General features: G+C 40.0%; 1 protein-coding gene and 1 long non-coding RNA gene across 3 annotated transcripts in view; one reads left to right on the plus strand and one right to left on the minus strand.

Annotated features, from left to right (window-relative positions):
- Window positions 1–17,203, minus strand: part of LOC108000231 (uncharacterized) — a 305,633-nt gene that overhangs the window by 167,348 nt on the left and 121,082 nt on the right. For both annotated transcript variants that reach the window (XM_062086379.1, XM_062086378.1), the window contains one exon: window positions 4,346–4,504. In XM_062086379.1, the coding sequence (XP_061942363.1) occupies window positions 4,346–4,433 (88 nt within the window). In that variant the 5' untranslated portion in view covers window positions 4,434–4,504. The remainder of the gene's footprint in view (window positions 1–4,345; window positions 4,505–17,203) is intronic.
- On the plus strand, window positions 2,575–4,758 carry LOC114577853 (uncharacterized). Its single transcript, XR_003698225.2, has 2 exons — window positions 2,575–3,210; window positions 3,289–4,758. It is a non-coding gene; the product is annotated as an uncharacterized LOC114577853 (long non-coding RNA).

Here is a 17,203-nt window from a genome sequence, read left to right on the forward strand (position 1 = left end):
TTCGTTTGACGGTCAGATAGAAATATAATTTTCAAATTTTGTAATGAAAAATAAGAATAATGTGAGAGCATTATTATTGGGATTGTAATTATTAAAATATCGCTCAAAACAATATACATAAAATATCATAATATAAAAGTTTTAATTCGCGCGTGAAATCGTTTTAAGTTAGCTGGGATTCGATAACTTTTTGCACTTACGAAATTACATTTGTTGCATCGTCGGGAATCTAAATGACCATATTTTCCAGATCCCCTGAATCATTTTACACTTGGAAAATATTTATCTCGAATCAACGTTAGATAAAGTTGCTTTCAATCAACAGGCGTAACGTGAAATTTACGTGTTGATCTACTTTTTTTCCATTTCTTTGATCGAGCGTTCGTAGAATCCTCCTCCCCACTCTTGAGCGGATGCGATCGAGTCGATGAATCGAAACAGTCCGTTCGGCCTTTTTCACGAGTGATTGAATTTAAACGGCGGTGTTGATTAGCCATCGTAGGGAGAAGCTGTGTTTCAAAAGGGATCGAGTTTTACGACTCGAATTCGCTGTGCTATTTCGTTCGTGTCCTTTGTCTCGTTTCGTTTTAAAGTGCTTTCAAACCGATACAGGATTTATAGAATTTGAATTTTTTCGATAACAGATATATCTTTTGCATTTTTCCAGTTATTAAATACGTAATTTACGTTACAAAAACATGTGCATGGCCAATTAAAAGTTTCAATGAATAATAAGATATGTAACGTATAATATAATTTTTTATTGTAACAATTATAAAGTATGGCAAGTAATTGGTTTTAAAATATCTCATTAATTCAAAAAAAATTCGAATTATTTTGTACCATACATCGGTTGTGCATAAAAAATAAATATTTTAAAATAAAAGTCAATTGGAGAAGGAAAATTCAATAAAAACAAATAAACGTACTTTTATAGAGGGAATAATCGAATAACGAATAAAATTTGTCTTTGAAGTTTAAATTATTCCGTAGTCAGACGCGAATTAATCGAAAGCTAAAAATGTTTATCCATTTGGATAAATTGATAACGACACAAGTGTTCGATTAGTCATTCTCCCTTACAATGTTTCAATTCAATTAGAGAATTTAATTTTTCCGAAGCGCATAAACTGAAAGAAAAAAAAAAAAAAAAAAAAGAAAGAAAGAAAAATGATTCAGGCCAAAAAGAGTAAATAATTTTGCAACGTGAATTTTATTTATCATCGTGTTCCACTTTGAACAATCGCCGGTCTCTCGTTGCGTAATTTAACAGTCATCAACCGCTCAAAAATGCCGTAACGAGCAACCACCCATGAAACCACCGTTGAATGGGAATTTATTTTCCAGCATCATCCAATAGATTTATACAAAAATAATAAAAAAAAAAAAGAGAGAGAGAGAAACTTTTTTCACTCAAAAGCAAAACTATTTTACTCGCCTAACATATTAGCTCGAAATTTGTTTCGTTATTCGGCTGTGAAGTTCATTTATCATTAATGCAATTTATGTGTTTCGATTCTTAGAATTCAAGAACTTATTTTCCTAGATTCTTGACCATTAATTTCATGTACATGCGCAAAAAGAGTATAACAAATATTGGATAACATTTGGTATTAAATTCCAATATTATTCCACAAATACAAAATTTATTTTCAACTCTCAGATAACCATCGAATACATTTTGTTAATATTTCACAAGTATAAATTCTTACTTATTCAACGTTTACCGTATATTTATTTTGAATAGTCAAGCTAACGATAATATTTCCATTTTAAGAAAATAATGAAATGTATTCCCGATCATGTAAAATACTTTTCGAGAAAACGATTCCAAATATATCCGACGCCAGATACAAAAGGTCGAGATTCTTAACAAACGAGGAATTCGTCGCCATCTGCGAGCTACGTGTCTAATATAGAACCGACAATAAGTACCAGGAATAGCAAGCTGAGCGGATCGTTGTTTCGAGAGAGATTCGGGATGATTCGTTGGCTGGTTGTCCTTTTCAGTTTTCACGAATAATAAAATTAACCAAACAAACCAAAGAAACATAACAAATACGAAAGGGATAGAATTTCTGATCCGTTTCCCTGACCATGATTGTTTTAAAACTGCCCCACAGTTACATTCAATCAACTGGAATAAGATCACCAATACAACGTCAATAGAACTTCTCTTCTTAGAAACTCGTAAGAAAACGTAATACGAGTATCGAGTCGATCGACCGTTAAGGTTTCAGTCAAGAGCTTGGGAGCCGAGGGGGGGAAAAGGGGGAAGAAAATTTGAAGCAATTGGTTGAAAACGTAACCAACCAGACCATTCCTAATTCTCGCGGTTCCTCCTCCTTCTTCTTCTCCCTCTCTTTCTCTCCTCCTTGACGACCATTTTTTTCGTGAGATTCAAGATATAGGTCAAGGGGAAGAGAGGGGGGGAAGAAGTTGGCTGGCAGTCGTTTCTCTGCTCTTGGAAATGAAATCTCATCTCATTAATGGGCGCCGATATTTTCTAGATGTTGCTAGAGAGGACACACGTAACAACATGTACGTACACCGGTCGATTCTCTCCCCTCTCTTATTCGACGAGGAGGGGAGAGGGGCGGTGTAACGAAGCTTGGTTCGGTCGTTTGCGGGGATAGATGCTCGAGAGAAAAGCTAAAATGCAATATAAAAGTTCTCATCGCGGAGTTTAGATTCGCTTTTTAGATTGTAGTTTAAGTAGTTGTCTCTCGGAGAAACCTGCTCTCTGATAAGGATATTCGATACTGTTATGGGACGAGTGGGAAGGGAGTACATATATCGAGTAATTTTCCAAAAATGTATCGTCTTGTTTTGCGATGATCCCATGTCGATTTATCGATAGAAACCGTACCGCGCTACGATTTGTCATCTCGACGCATGATCACTCCAAGTAAATTTTTATCCGAGTTGTATAACTTTTAACTTTTCCAACTTTTATTGCCTCTTTTCTCCTTCGATATACGCTGTATACTATCGAACAGTATTAAAAGAGATAATAATATATCGTGCGATCAATAAGTGGATCAATAATACGATTAAACTGGCGTTCCATTAGCAACGGACAAATAGATTGAAAAGTTGGTCAGGGTGGAGAGAAATAGAACGGGTACGGAATATGACAATTGTAACGAGAGAAATAATGGTAAACGGTAGTGAAAGGGATCAAGAATGAAGGAAGAGAAATTCCCACCGGTAAATAGTTTTCCAAGGATGTTCCTTCTCTCTCTCTCTCTCTCTCTCTCTTTCGTCTAACAACTATTTGCTTTCCAGGTGACCTTAATCTAGGAAATGGTCACTAAGAGGTGTCCTCTACGCGAGAGTAAGCAAAGCGAAACACGGACAAACGACCTGAGAGACCGTTTGGTTTCGTGCAAAGAAGAAGAAGAAGAAGAAAAAGAAGAAGAAAGAAGAAGAAACCGAGGCAGAGGAAAAGAAGGGGAAAGGGAAGAGGAACGACGCGGAAACGATGAGTCAGGCGCGCGTGCGCTTCGTCAGGGGGAGGAGGGGGGGAGGGCACGGAGCTTTTCCGAAATAGGGTCGTGTAAATTCAGAAGCAGGCCCGGTAATTCCGAGAAACGGCGCCAGTTTGCATTAAGCCAACCGTTGTCTCGCGGATCGGTTATGAAACGGACGGTTATGCGCCGCCCGCCGGATTTCCTTACACACAGGCGGTTGCGAATTAAAATCTAGTTTGCCACGAACGCTCCTTTCGAATATTTTTCGTGGTTGCCTATACGAAAAGAAAAAAAAAAGGCACAGATTATCTTTGAGAGAAGTGGTTATCGATTCGATTAAATAATTGTTAATAATTTGTCTTATACAGCCCTAAAAATAAAGAAGAAACGGGTTAAAACAAATATATCGAATCCGTATAAAATAGATCAAATATATATATACCAAATTCATCTCCATTTTGGTTGGCAAAAGTTATTATTATTATCGCGAAGAGAGGGGATAACGGATGGTTGGCTAGGTCAACGCAACAGGGAGTCGTAATCTGTCGTTATTCTCGAAAGTTGGCCCATCTTCCTTCCGGCTTACGTAATTTAAAAAAAAAAAAAAAAAAAAAAGAGTAAATGGGTCGTCATCCAACAGGTTCTCGATCTTCGTTCGACGAAAATGACGTCGAAACGAGGATACACACCGAGGGAAACTCGGTCAACGACTTAACCGGATTTAAGGCCGGGAAAACTTTGGGAAAATTGACGAGGGGGGAAGAGGAGAGGGAGTCGCCTTGCGACTTTGTCCTCCTCGACGTTGTCGTCGTTGGCAGGCATCGGGCGGTGCCCCTTTCGGGGCAAAACATCCTCGAAGGGAGTTCTCTTACCTCCTTGTCGGGAGCTGAAGGCACCGGTGCTTCCAGCGATGATTAGAAGCAGCAGCGGGCTTAATAAAGCTCTCGAGGAAGGCAGCATCTTTCCTGTGCTCCTACCGGGCGCCTGCGCGACACAGGGTCCTTTAACCGGCTTCCCTCATCACAGCCTCCCTGAAAAAAAGGAAGAAAAAAAGGATGAGAAACGTTGTCGTCGAGTGACTCGTTAAGATCAGATGTATCTGGAAATGAAACGTGGTGGATAAACGGTTTGGAAATAGTTGGATAAAATCGTATACTTTGTAAAAGTTGTATCTATCTTTTTCTTCTTTTTTTTCGTTCGTATTATTTTCGAGTTATCAGATTCTACTTAAAAGTTATGTCTATTTTTTTGAAATTGAAAATTAAACTATATATAGTAAACTACATATAAGTCGTTATTTAAAAGTTATATTTATTTATTTTATGTTAGTTTCATATTACTTTCAAATTTTTTGTATTCGTTTTTCCAGATAAATTCTTTGAATTTATTTTCTGAAAATTTTACTTGGAACGTATATTTCAGCATATAACAGGCGATGCTTGATCCTTTGTTCGTCAATTGCAATTATCCAGGCTTGAAGGTGATTACCCGTGTAATTCTTTTTCACGTGGCCCGCCTCTTCCTTCGCTTTTCGCGCGCCATGATCCGCCAGGTTAATGAGCCTAGGAACATTTAATCCGGCGTTCATTAAGGCGTCAAAATTTGTTATCTCGGCCAAGCAGAAGGATCGTGACAATCGTCGCCGATAAACGAACGCGATCTCGTTGTATCCCTCCATGGAAATGTCGAGAGAAAAAAAAGTATTTTCTTTCCGCTCGATCGATAAAGTCGTTTCGCCTATACGAACATGTGGAGGAACTCGTAAAGTTAACCTAACATGTTATGAAGCTTCTTGCCTCTACTAACTGAAATACCGACGTCGAAGGGGATTGAAGGTTTTGCTGCGTTTCCTTTGATGGAACACAGTGCTTCTCAACCAGTTTAGGCTTGATATTTCAAATGCAATCGAGTTTTTACGATACAAATATATATGTATATATATATATATATGGGATAGGATGGGAAATTTGCATTCATTGAAACGATACGTACTTTGAAAATTTAATTATTTGTTGTTTATTTATAATTGAAAATTTTAATAATTATTCAGTTTCATTTTTATACGCATAAAAATACATGGAATTTATTTAAAATGTTTAAACGAAATTTGAAACAGATGGTTTAATTTCGATTTCACTCGAACACGTTACAGAATTTTTACATTCGTCAAAGTTCCTTCAGAAATGCTCATGAAAATTCAGACCCCTCTCCTTTCTTTATAACTCGTTAGGGACGATATTTTAATTTTAACAGCGAGGAAACCGCAATTGGCTTGGAGGGTCACCGTCGACCTTCCTCCTCGTGGCTCGAGCTTAATGACCCTTAATGACGAGTTAAAAATACCCGACCTCCGACCAAGATCGAGGGGGGTCATGTCCGTGACGAATACCGGATGGAAAGTGACCCAATGAAATATCTCACCAGCTATCATCGGTGATTTTCCAACCGTTGTCATTGAAATTCAGGATTTAATTTATATATAACGTTTATTAGGCTACCATTTTTAATTCGAATTAACGCGTAAGATAAATTTATTCTGTATTTATTCTTCGTGCAAAAATAAGTCGAAAATGTTTAGACAATTTTCTGTATTTCTTCGACACTTCTTTTTCGAGGAAATCGATCGTGAAGTTTTATTCGCATATATTATGCAACGTGTACTCGCATCTGTGTCGTGACTCGTTGCAATATTGTGGTTCGTCTCTCACTATTCCTATTACGTTTGATTCCGAAGATTGCTAACAAGTGCGAAGTGACGTATTCAATTATTTGCTCGTCAAACGCATAAAATTTCGACTTTCTCGAAAAAGAAGCCTCGTATCGAAAATCATCATTCTATATTTTCGACTTTATTCTCGAGTTAATATTATTTCATAGGTAATCAAAATTCTAGCAAAAAACAATATTATTAAATCTTACATTTTCCCCACTAAATAATTTCTCCAAACTTGATCATCAGAATCTTTCATTTATGAAGAATTTAAACGTGCAAATCGTGCAAAAAAAAAAGGACCCTTCATTCGATCGCAGAGCAAGCAAAAATAATTCTCTTCTTAAATTTCACTGCTGATGCATCGGGACGAGTCACGTCCATCAAAAGTCCAGGGGCACGGATCAAGCGTTTGCCCGGACTTATTTATTTTTCCACGAAAGACGGAGCCGTGGCGACAACGCTGGAAGGATGAAAGGGGAAGGAAGAGAGTAGCGTCGGCCCCGAGGGCGCGTTGGATTTCCATTATGCTAAACCGCAAATGGAGTCCTGCGATCGAGTGTCTCTCTGCGCCACCCCTGGAGGCGCACAAAGCCGGTGGAATAAGGCTCCTAAGGTGTAATGTTACCGAGAAATTAAATTCTCTCGTTCTCTCTGCGACCGCCTTCGCCCGCCCCATCGTCCGATTTCTACCTTTCCCCTCCCTCCCTTCCATTCCCTCCTTCCCCCTCTCTTTCGTTCCTTGTTGCCGACACTTCACCTTTCGGGGACACCTCGAGCGAAAACAAACGCTCTGGTCTCTCTCTCTCTCTCTCTCTCGAACGCTTTCCTTTCCTTTTCTTTCCTTTGAAAGGCGACGGACTCGCTCGGCAAAATAAAAACAAACTCGAGCAAAGGTGACTCGCGTGGTTATAGGAGGTTTGTACAGTCTTTCTTTCGAGACTGTTGACCGATGATTACGAAATACGTTCAGTAGATATAACAGGTTGTTAAAAAGAAGGAATGCAATTTTTTAACACTTTCTTTGTTCGTCTCACAAGCGTTCTCACGGGAACTGTCCGCCGGAAAAGATTCGACGCGTGGACAAAAGTCGGGTTCAATCGCGAGGAACAAAGGAACACGGAAGGGCAGCCTCGACTGATAAACCGTTACCAGCTTTGAAACGGTGCAGCGCGAAACAGCTTGTCACTCGCAGCCCACGTCCGTTTACGGGAGCCATTGTCGGCCAAATCTTCGAGAGAAAAAGAGAGGGAGAGAGAGATCGTTTTTCGGAGGGACGATCAAAATTCACCTGGAGCTGTGGTTCACCTGTGGTGACGAGAAGGCCAGCGGAGGAAATCACAGTGATGCTCACGGAAAGCTCGAATCCTTTTGTCCGCGTACGCGTGCAGATGGCGACACGGTTCGTGACGAGAAAGGGAGGGGAGAGGTGATGAACGTGTCTTTAACGCGTGCTTTTCTCTGCATTTATTACATCTATTATTTATCTACATCGTATAAGATGATGGATCGAAGCATTCAATAGTTACTTTAACGAGTTATTTCAAATAACTGTAGCACCAAACGATTTTAATAATTAATAAAATTTATTTAAAATTTCTGCATCATCACAGATTCAGAATATATATTTTTATTTCGTGTGTGCTCGGATATGGCAGTGTGTTTTAATATCTCTCCTTGTTAGCTTTTTTCGAGAAGCATCTTACCATGTAAGCTCGCGAATAATAATAATTCACAAACTACGAGCTCGGATAATGTTCGTTAACGAAAACACGTCCCTTCCGTTTCTTTCCGTGTCGAACAAGTTTTTCCTTTTTCCATTCGAAAAACGATTTGCCGAGCCACCATCGTGTCCTGCCGGCTCTCTCCTCGAGATTCCGTGATATTACGAAATATGACAGGGGCGGGTAACAGGGTGGTGTAATTTGACAGGATCAGAGCGACACGGTGGAAATTTTTCACCGAGCAGAATTCCATTGTTTGCGGGCATTCCTCGTCCCCTTTCTTCTTCTTTTTCTTCTTTCTTTTTTTTTTTTTCTTCTCGCGGATAGTGGAACAGAGAGTTTCGACGATTTGATAAATTCTTCCTCGGGTGGTTCATAACTTGCATAGCGTCGAACATTTTTTCGAAAATTAAATTGTTCGCGATGGCTTCTTCCTCTTCGAAATGATTTTAATTTGAACCTGTCTCGAGGAGTTGATATAAACGGTTTTCATCAATCTGAAAAATTCCGGCAGAAATTAATCAACGATAATTATCAACCTATCGGTAGAAGACAGTTAGAGAGCAAAAGGGGTCTGTATGGCTATTTTATTTTTCGCATACTTTACGAAATTTTGAATCACGAGATAACAAATTTTCTTCGATTAAGAATTAAACTTTCTTTCATATCCTTGCATATCGAAAAGAAGTTGAATAAATAAATAGACGAATTTTAAGACAAATTTCAAATTGGCCAATTCCAAAATTTTCTTTTCTCTCATTTAACCGAAATGTATAGCTCGTAAAAAAAAAAAAAAAAAAAAGAGGAAAAAACGGGAAAAGTTTTAATAATCCGCAACGATTCGTTGTGTTCCCCTTTCGGTGGTGGCCGCTCCAAGCAGATACAAGCGAGATGAGTTTCGCGCTAATTCGAAAGACGAGATACGCCCCGAGGCGGCTCTAATCTCGTTCGTGCCGCGTTCGCAGTATTGCGATGAAAGGCGTACCTTAATTTTCCCTGTTCCCCGCACGGAAACTGGTCGAGGGAAGAAAAAGGAAGAAAAATTCTGCGAAATACGATGGATGGTAATGAGCCCGTGGTGGCGCTTCGAACCTGACGGATCCCGAAAAATTATTCTTTTCTCCTTTTTTGGCCACGTTTCAATCCCTCCATCTTGTAATAATATATTCGCTCGTTCTCTTTCCAGGAAGAGTTTACGGTTTTTAGACGAGGTGTAGAGCAACAAAAATTGTGAAATTATGAATTTTATATTTATCAATTTCACGTTTCTCAATCGTTCATAGGGACGCGAAATATTAAGTTTATTCTGTCCTCGATTCGATTCCAAATTCTAGCAGTCGGATCCCTAATCCGTGATCGTTCAACGCGGATGAAAGAAGATGGCGGACTGGGAACCGGTGGCGCCTCCAACTGTTATCCCTCCCCCTGGATCGTCATCTGTACACGTCGACGATAATAACACGGCGGGCAAAATCTTCAATCTCGTTTGGCAAATGGCCGATCTCTGCTCCCAAAAGAAGCCGGTTCGACGCGTGTTCTCCTCGTCGTAGCCGCGAATCCGAGGAAAATTGTGAATCGACCAGCGCCCTGGCCGCATTGTTCCCCATCCACGCCTCCCCCCTCCTTTTTTGCCCCACCAGAAACGTACCAAGATCCGTGTTTTCTTCACGTCCAACGAGAAATCGATTTCGTATCCTCTGGCTTTTACGATTCTTCGTTCTCTCTTTTCCCGGATGGATCAGAACGGCGAGATCATAATTTATGAAATTAGCTTTGGAGGCTTGCCTGTTTAATTGATATACACGAGTGTCAATATTTTAGAGGAATATTTTAGGGGTACGGTCTCTCTATCTCTGTGATAAAATTTTCATAAAGTTTATCGTTAAGATTCGATCAAAAGAAAAATCAGAATCGGTACGTAATCGCCGATCTGAAAATTCCTCCCAATCCGAAATGAAATTCTCCGAGTGAACGAGGATTCGAAACTTAAATCGAATTACCAGGAAGACGGAGGAGAAATCGTCGTTTCCCTCCTCTCTCCCCTCGTTCTCGGTAGCAATTAACATCCCTCTTTGTTGTCTTTCCCAAAATTACCGGAATTCGAACAGAGGGAACGTATATATATATATATATATGGAACAGAGAGGCACGAATTCACGACAATTTGCCACACGCATCGGGAGTCAAACTCCCTTCAACGCGATTCCACCGCCCTAAGATTACTCGAATTGAATCGACGCGGTGTAACGCCAACAATATCGTCCCTCCTTAACGTCTCTCCTTTGTACACCCGTCATCGCGGTCCCTTGTCGTCATCCTTGCCTCATCGTGGCTTGCGCGATTCCGTGGAGCCAATTACAACGTAAGAAACGTTAACTCGGTTTGTCGAGCAGTTAACGATGCTGTCTGTCTTTCCCTTCATAAAAGTAATTCATAAAAGTTTCTTTAATAATGATTATTAAATTGCAAAGAAGCATATTGTATTTAGGGATAATTTTGAATTTGAAAGTATCTAGGTAAATATAATAAAAAGTTGAAAGAATCTATTTTAAAAAAGATATTGATAAAACGGGACAAAGATAAGAAGATTCATATTCAAAAATCGGCACAGATTTATCATTCGATTGTACCAACCTCCTCCAACATCCAAATTTTTTCATATTCTATTCCAAGTCGTCTCAAAACACACGACGAAATCACAATATATATATATCAATATATATATACCAATAGTCATGAAATTACACGAAATTAAAATTACGTTGAATCCTCGCCGATTTAAAAAAAAAAAAAAGAAAATACTTCTTCTTCTCAACAGAATAAAAATAATCAAAAATCATCGCGGCACGAAAGGTTAGGAGTCACATGGAAGAAACGCCGATGATAAAGAACGGAGCACGTGGCGACCTCTTCCAAGATGGAGGACGACGGCGCACAGAGGCCGACTCGACGCGAGTCAAGATAGATAGGCTGCATTCGAGGAGTCGATGGAGTGCCTCGCCCGCCTGAAATTCCAGAACCGGGCCCTGTTCGGGTTCCGACAGTTCGGCGCGAAACCGAGCCGCCCCCCCTCCTTCGCCGCGCGCGCGTTTCTCGAATGTTTCGGTGCGTGCGTGTGCGTGCGTGTAGCCAGGAATTTCGCATACACGGAAGGAGGAGAGACACATCGATTATTGCTCGTCGAGATCGAGCGATCAGGGAGGGGATGCGGGAGATGCAAGACGTTCAGGATCATTATTTATCCTCTATATAGGATAAATAATTTCGGCTTCGTCGAATACCCCCCCTCCTCACCTTTGCCAGAGAGCAAAGTTCGTTGACCTATCGGAATTCCTGACATCTGGCCATTTTCATTAACGCTGTGTTAATTAAAGGGGAGTTCTGTCTCTTCTTCCCCCCCTCCTCGAATATTTTCGCGCTGGTAAAAAAATTCAATACCCCCTCCTCTACTTCCAATGATGTTTGGAAGCGTTTATAAAATTCTTCTTTCGAGCGGAAAGGTTGGAAGAGGAAGGAAGAAATTTTCTTCTTTCCAAGGTGAATTTGGAATTTGAAAATTTGAAGAGCGTTTGGTCGATCGAAAACACGGGGAGAGTATGTATTATATGAATATTTTCGGTGATAACAATGCCGTATTTTGTCAACGGCGTAAATGCAACAGCCGGGGGATGTATCCACAAATCCACGGTATCTCGTTACCGCGCTGGCGGGGCGCCATAAAAGTGTCGTGAACCGTAAGCCGCGGAAATGAAGGACGGGAAGAGTGCGTAGCTCGTGGCCGTCGATGAACTGTGCCGACCCATTTAATATTCCGCCGAAAAAACTGTAGCAAATCGATGACAACCGCCACTGCTGTAGACGAAAATCGACCAAAATTAAACCGATCGAGCAGAACGGAAGAAACGTAGGATCAGGCAAGAAACTAGCGATCTAAAAATTGCCTGGACATCGTCTTTTCCACTCACGAGAGAGAGAGAGAGAAAGAGAGAGGGAATCGAGCCGCGATATGGAATCTGACGGAGACGTTTGTTAAATGACTCGGGCGCAGGCGGATGATAGATGAGGACGCGACTTCTCTCGATCGGGCAGCAACCTGGAAAAACGACGGCGCCGCCCTACCACGGAATCCAATAAAACCGCGTGCCAACCGGGGAGATAGAGAGAGAGAGAGACTCGATCTTGGAACTCGGCCTCGAGCAATTATTCTCCCCGGATCCCGGGAATTGAATCGTCCAATTAACCGATAGCAGGCTGGTTCGAGTTTTTATTCTGATTTTTTTCGTGTTTTTTTTTTTTTTTTGCATCGAGATGGATTCAGAAATTTCGAAAACATACCTTTACACCCTTTGGTAAAAGTTTGACGAATAAATGGAAAAGAATTTCCTCGTTTCGCACGAGAGAAGAAAGGGAAAAGGGGTGGAAAGGAAAAAGGACGGCGAGGAACGGAGGAGGTGTAGCGGCAAGACTGGAGGGCAATTCTCTTGACAATTTGGCCTGGCGGTTCGCCAGCAGAGGCCAGTCGATTCAACTAATCTAAGTTGCTTAGCACGACTTCGTTCGTCCCCTTCCACCAACCCCTTCGACTTGGACTTGTTAGCTCCGCGCCTCCCTTTTGTTTCCGCTATCTCTCCTCCTCGGTGGGTGGACTACAAGAAACCTCACGAGCTATGAATATAAATGCATCGATGGAAAAGTATTATACCGTACCCCTCCCTTTTGGGGGGATATTCATCTCAGGAAATTATCGCGATCCGAAAACAAATGTATACAGGGTGTGTATTGATTATCGTTATTAAGTAGAATCATCTCTTACCTGATGATTTTATACGGCGGTCAAAAATTGGCCAAAAGTCAATTTTAAAATTGTATTTAAAAAATTTTTGTTACATATGGCAGGGTAAGAATGTTATTATTTTTAATCATTTACACATCTCATGTTAATTACGTGTTAAATTTTGTGAAATAATTTTTATGTTATCCAAGATTCGTTTTATTCTATCGAACCTTACTTTTTTGTAAATAATTAATAAACAAATGTGATTATTATTAGCGAGCGAGTAAAGTTTTCTTAAAAATATTCAACCTTTTAAAATTATACATGCCTCTTGAAACTATTTATCCATTTTCTCGCTGCAAATAATAATGAGACACCCTGTATATCATTATTCGTATATTTTCATGTTCGAATACATCGAAGAAGAATTTACTTATATCCGCTATTTCTTTATGCATTTTCTGATGTTGTTCAACGAAATATCCATAATTATTTATGTTATTCAACAATAACCGATATTCGCTCGTAACACGATCAATCTTCGAAACCAGGCTGCAGTTCATTACGAAGCTGGGGAAGGCGTTACGACCCCCTAATTGAAAGCAGATTCACGAGTTAGTGCAGGTGCGTGCTCAAAAGGTGATACCTCAGAGGTATGCCGGCGTAACACGACACCAAGCCTCGATGTTTCGAAGCCCCTGCGCACTTTAAGGCACGTCACGGGGCAATCTTTCCCCCAGTGGCGCGAGTCAGCCTCCTCTCCCCCCTCGGCCTCCTCCTAGGTCTCTACAATGCCCAAGGTGTATACTCGCAACAGCTTCAACTCGAGCTTGATGACAAAATGCAACCACTTCTTGGATGATTCTCGACGACACGATTTATTAACGTTATGATCTTTTCACGGTGTGCCTATTGAACAATCTTAATCAATCTTTCTTATATATCTCACGATTTTTCGTAAAATTTAAACCAATTATTCAATATAGTTGTATTTTTAGCTAATTAGATGCGTATCACATTTCCTCGTAAGGAAAGGCTCTCTCGATATCTTTATTACCGACCGAGGATAAATCAACCGGTTATCGCGGTTGACGTTTAAGCGAAAAATCAAGATCGAACTCTTTCTAGGAGGATATGGTAAAATTGCGGCTCGCTGATGAATGGCTGGCCGGAGGCGAGTGATCGATAACGAGCGCTACTCGACAGCCTGTTAATCCGGAGGACAATTCTGATATCTCGTCGCGCCAACAAATCACAATGCCGAATTTTCGGAAGGTGAGAAAATTCATGCGATTCGTACGAACACGATTCCTTATTTTTCATTTTCTTTGTTCTATACGTGTTCCTAGATCGACGTAACAGTGTATTGTATTCCAAATTGTTGAAATTTCGTTATCGTTGAACCAATTCGAAGATAAATAACTGGCAGCAAAATGCGAAAAAGGAAGCCGAGTATCTTCGTCAAACGTCAATTTCGATATCTTGCTCACATTTTTTGCGAAAAACTTAACAGGACACCCCTGTTAATCCGGGGGAGGAGACAATTCCGGTATCTCGTCGCGCTAACAAATCACGACGACCCCTCTCCTTTTGTCCTCCCCCAACGACAATGTAGATATTGTCCAGCCATGGCGGAGGGAGGGGGGGATGCCAGCTTCCGGCGAATTGCGGCTTTGTCGCGAAACTCAAATCCTTACAATAATTGGGAGAGAGCGGAGTTTGACGTTGGCCCTCGAAACTCTCCTTCCCTCGGTGGAGAAGGTGTACACTTCAGAAATTGTGCCAGAGTCTAATCCGACGTGAACGCGTATTGCTGCCGAGAATCCTCACGTTCTTCGATTCTCTTTCTTTCGTGAATTTAACGAACGACGCGATATTCCTTCGAACTTGAACTCGGAGGATATTTTTCCAACTTTCTTTTCGTTCTCTAATTGTCGAAATTCAACGATGTTACGTTATTACGTAATAGGGAATTTCTAGGGAATTTCATTGGTGAGAGACGCCATATTGGAGTCTCGCCTAGTTCGCTTTGCGAGTAGGAAAACCGACAGATTCCACGTCGTCGTGTTTTTAAAGAGTACTTTATACTTGAAAATAATAATACAACGATTTACGATAATTATATTAATCGTATATACGAAATTTTTTAATTGAAATTCGAATTTGGCGCGCTAATGCCAACGATAAAAAAATCCCTACTATTTTCGAGAAATATATCCACGAGAAAATTCTGGCGTTTAAAACTATTCATTTTTCGACAGTGAATGAATCCTGGACGCATTTGCAAATCCCATTAACGTCCCCGAAAAGGAAAAGGGATCGCTCCTTATTTCCCAAGCTGAGTTTGTCCCGTTGTCAATTATCCGGGCCGTCTTGTAACGACCGACAGACAGACCGGCGGAGAGTTTGCAATTGGAATCGCGAAATTTTCCGAAGAAACGGCACCCTTGTCAACGCAGGAAATTGAATCTTCGCCGAGGAATCACGTTCACGAGAAAATATGTATAAAAGGACGACAGCCAGCCGTCGTGTCGCGCTAAAAATGTCCGAAATCTATCTTGTCGAGCGAAGTGCCGTCCTGGGACGATATTAAACACGATTTACGCGCCGCTGGATCCCGCTATTCATACGTATATAGGGACTCCATTGAACGCTTGGACTTTATCAGGGCGCAAGTGTTCCCCCAGTCATATTTCTTCGACCGTTTATCAACTCGCAGAAACGCGTATATCGTATCGGGAAGAATTTCCGGTGAATCGTCGATAGGAATTGTCAGAAATAAAAGAGGTATGGCGAGGAACGGGTGACAATGACGCGAAGTGACAAGGAAAGTTTGTAGTAAGGATTGTACGGTAAGGAAGGGAACTATTCTTTGTGATTCCATGATTTTCACAGTGTCAACAATGTGGATAACGATTTTCGTAGTGATTGCCACAATTTCTGATGAATTGGTGATCATGCTTTTGATCTTATCTATATGTATAAATACATATAATCTATATTTTAAATGGATTTTAGTGCCAATAATGATTACCAAATTCCCTCTGAATAGACTTTCACAACTTTCACAACTTTCAATGCCAACAATTAATGATGGAACAATTTTTATAGTCATCTTAGAATTAGACAATCATGATACTTCTTATATAATTCTAAATGGATGTTCACTTTTACCGCCAACAATTGATACTAGAACAATTTTTAAATTTATGATTATCAAATTGCCTAGATGATCATACTTTTGATTATACATTTTTATATAATTCTGAATAGACTTTCACAACTTTTAATGCCAACAATTAATAATGGAACAATTTTTATAGTCATCTTAGAATTTAATAACCATGATTATGATTCTTTTTAATTTTTCATAATTCTAAATGGATGTTCACTTTTACCACAATTGATACTGAAACAATTTTTAAATTTATGATTATCAAATTGCCTAGATGATCATACTTTTGATTATACATTTTTATATAATTCTGAATAGACTTTCACAACTTTTAATGCCAACAATTAATAATGGAACAATTTTTATAGTCATCTTAGAATTAGACAATCATGATACTTCTTATATAATTCTAAATGGATGTTCACTTTTACCGCCAACAATTGATACTAGAACAATTTTTAAATTTATGATTATCAAATTGCCTAGATGATCATACTTTTGATTATATAATATTTTATATAATTCTGAATAGACTTTCACAACTTTTAATGCCAACAATTAATAATGGAACAATTTTTATAGTCATCTTAGAATTTAATAACCATGATTATGATTCTTTTTAATTTTTCATAATTCTAAATGGATGTTCACTTTTACCACAATTGATACTGAAACAATTTTTAAATTTATGATTATCAAATTCCCTGGATGACCATATTTTTGATTATACATTTTTATACAATTGATACCGGAACAGTTTTTATAGCGAATTTTAGAGTTGCCACAATTTTTAAATTCACGGTTATCAAATTGCCTAGATGACTTATGACTATTATGACGATAAATAGACTTTTAGTTTGATGACAAATATACGCAGATATAGAGACTAGTACCGCTAATTCTCGCACGGTGCGCTGAGATCGCCTCTAAGCTTCTAAATGGTATCCCATTTTTTCCTACCACGGTTAAGGAATTTTCCCGGCGAGGCTGGTCATCGGACAAATGCATCGGCTGCGCGGTTTCGAGGAGAACTGATACGAGGCGTCCAAGACGGATGGACGCTGTCTCGAGCCGGTTTATCGCCGCTCGAAATCCTTATCTGTCCGGAGGGTAATCTCGAGGAATCCCTTTTGCGCGGTGTTATCTCGTTCGAGTTTGCCGAAGAAGGGACGGAGAAACGAAAAGCCAACGAAAACGATGCAACTTTTTAACCGTGCTCTCCCTCTCTCTCGAGCTTCATTCCATTATTGTTTCTTTATTCTCGGTGTTCTCCACAGGCCTGTTTCTCTTGGCATTGTCTAGGAGCCGGTGGTCAAGGGTTTGCGCTATCGATTGGCACGGAAATTC

The sequence above is a fragment of the Apis cerana genome, linkage group LG16, assembly GCF_029169275.1.
Source record: "Apis cerana isolate GH-2021 linkage group LG16, AcerK_1.0, whole genome shotgun sequence".
NCBI classification, from domain to species: domain Eukaryota; kingdom Metazoa; phylum Arthropoda; class Insecta; order Hymenoptera; family Apidae; genus Apis; species Apis cerana.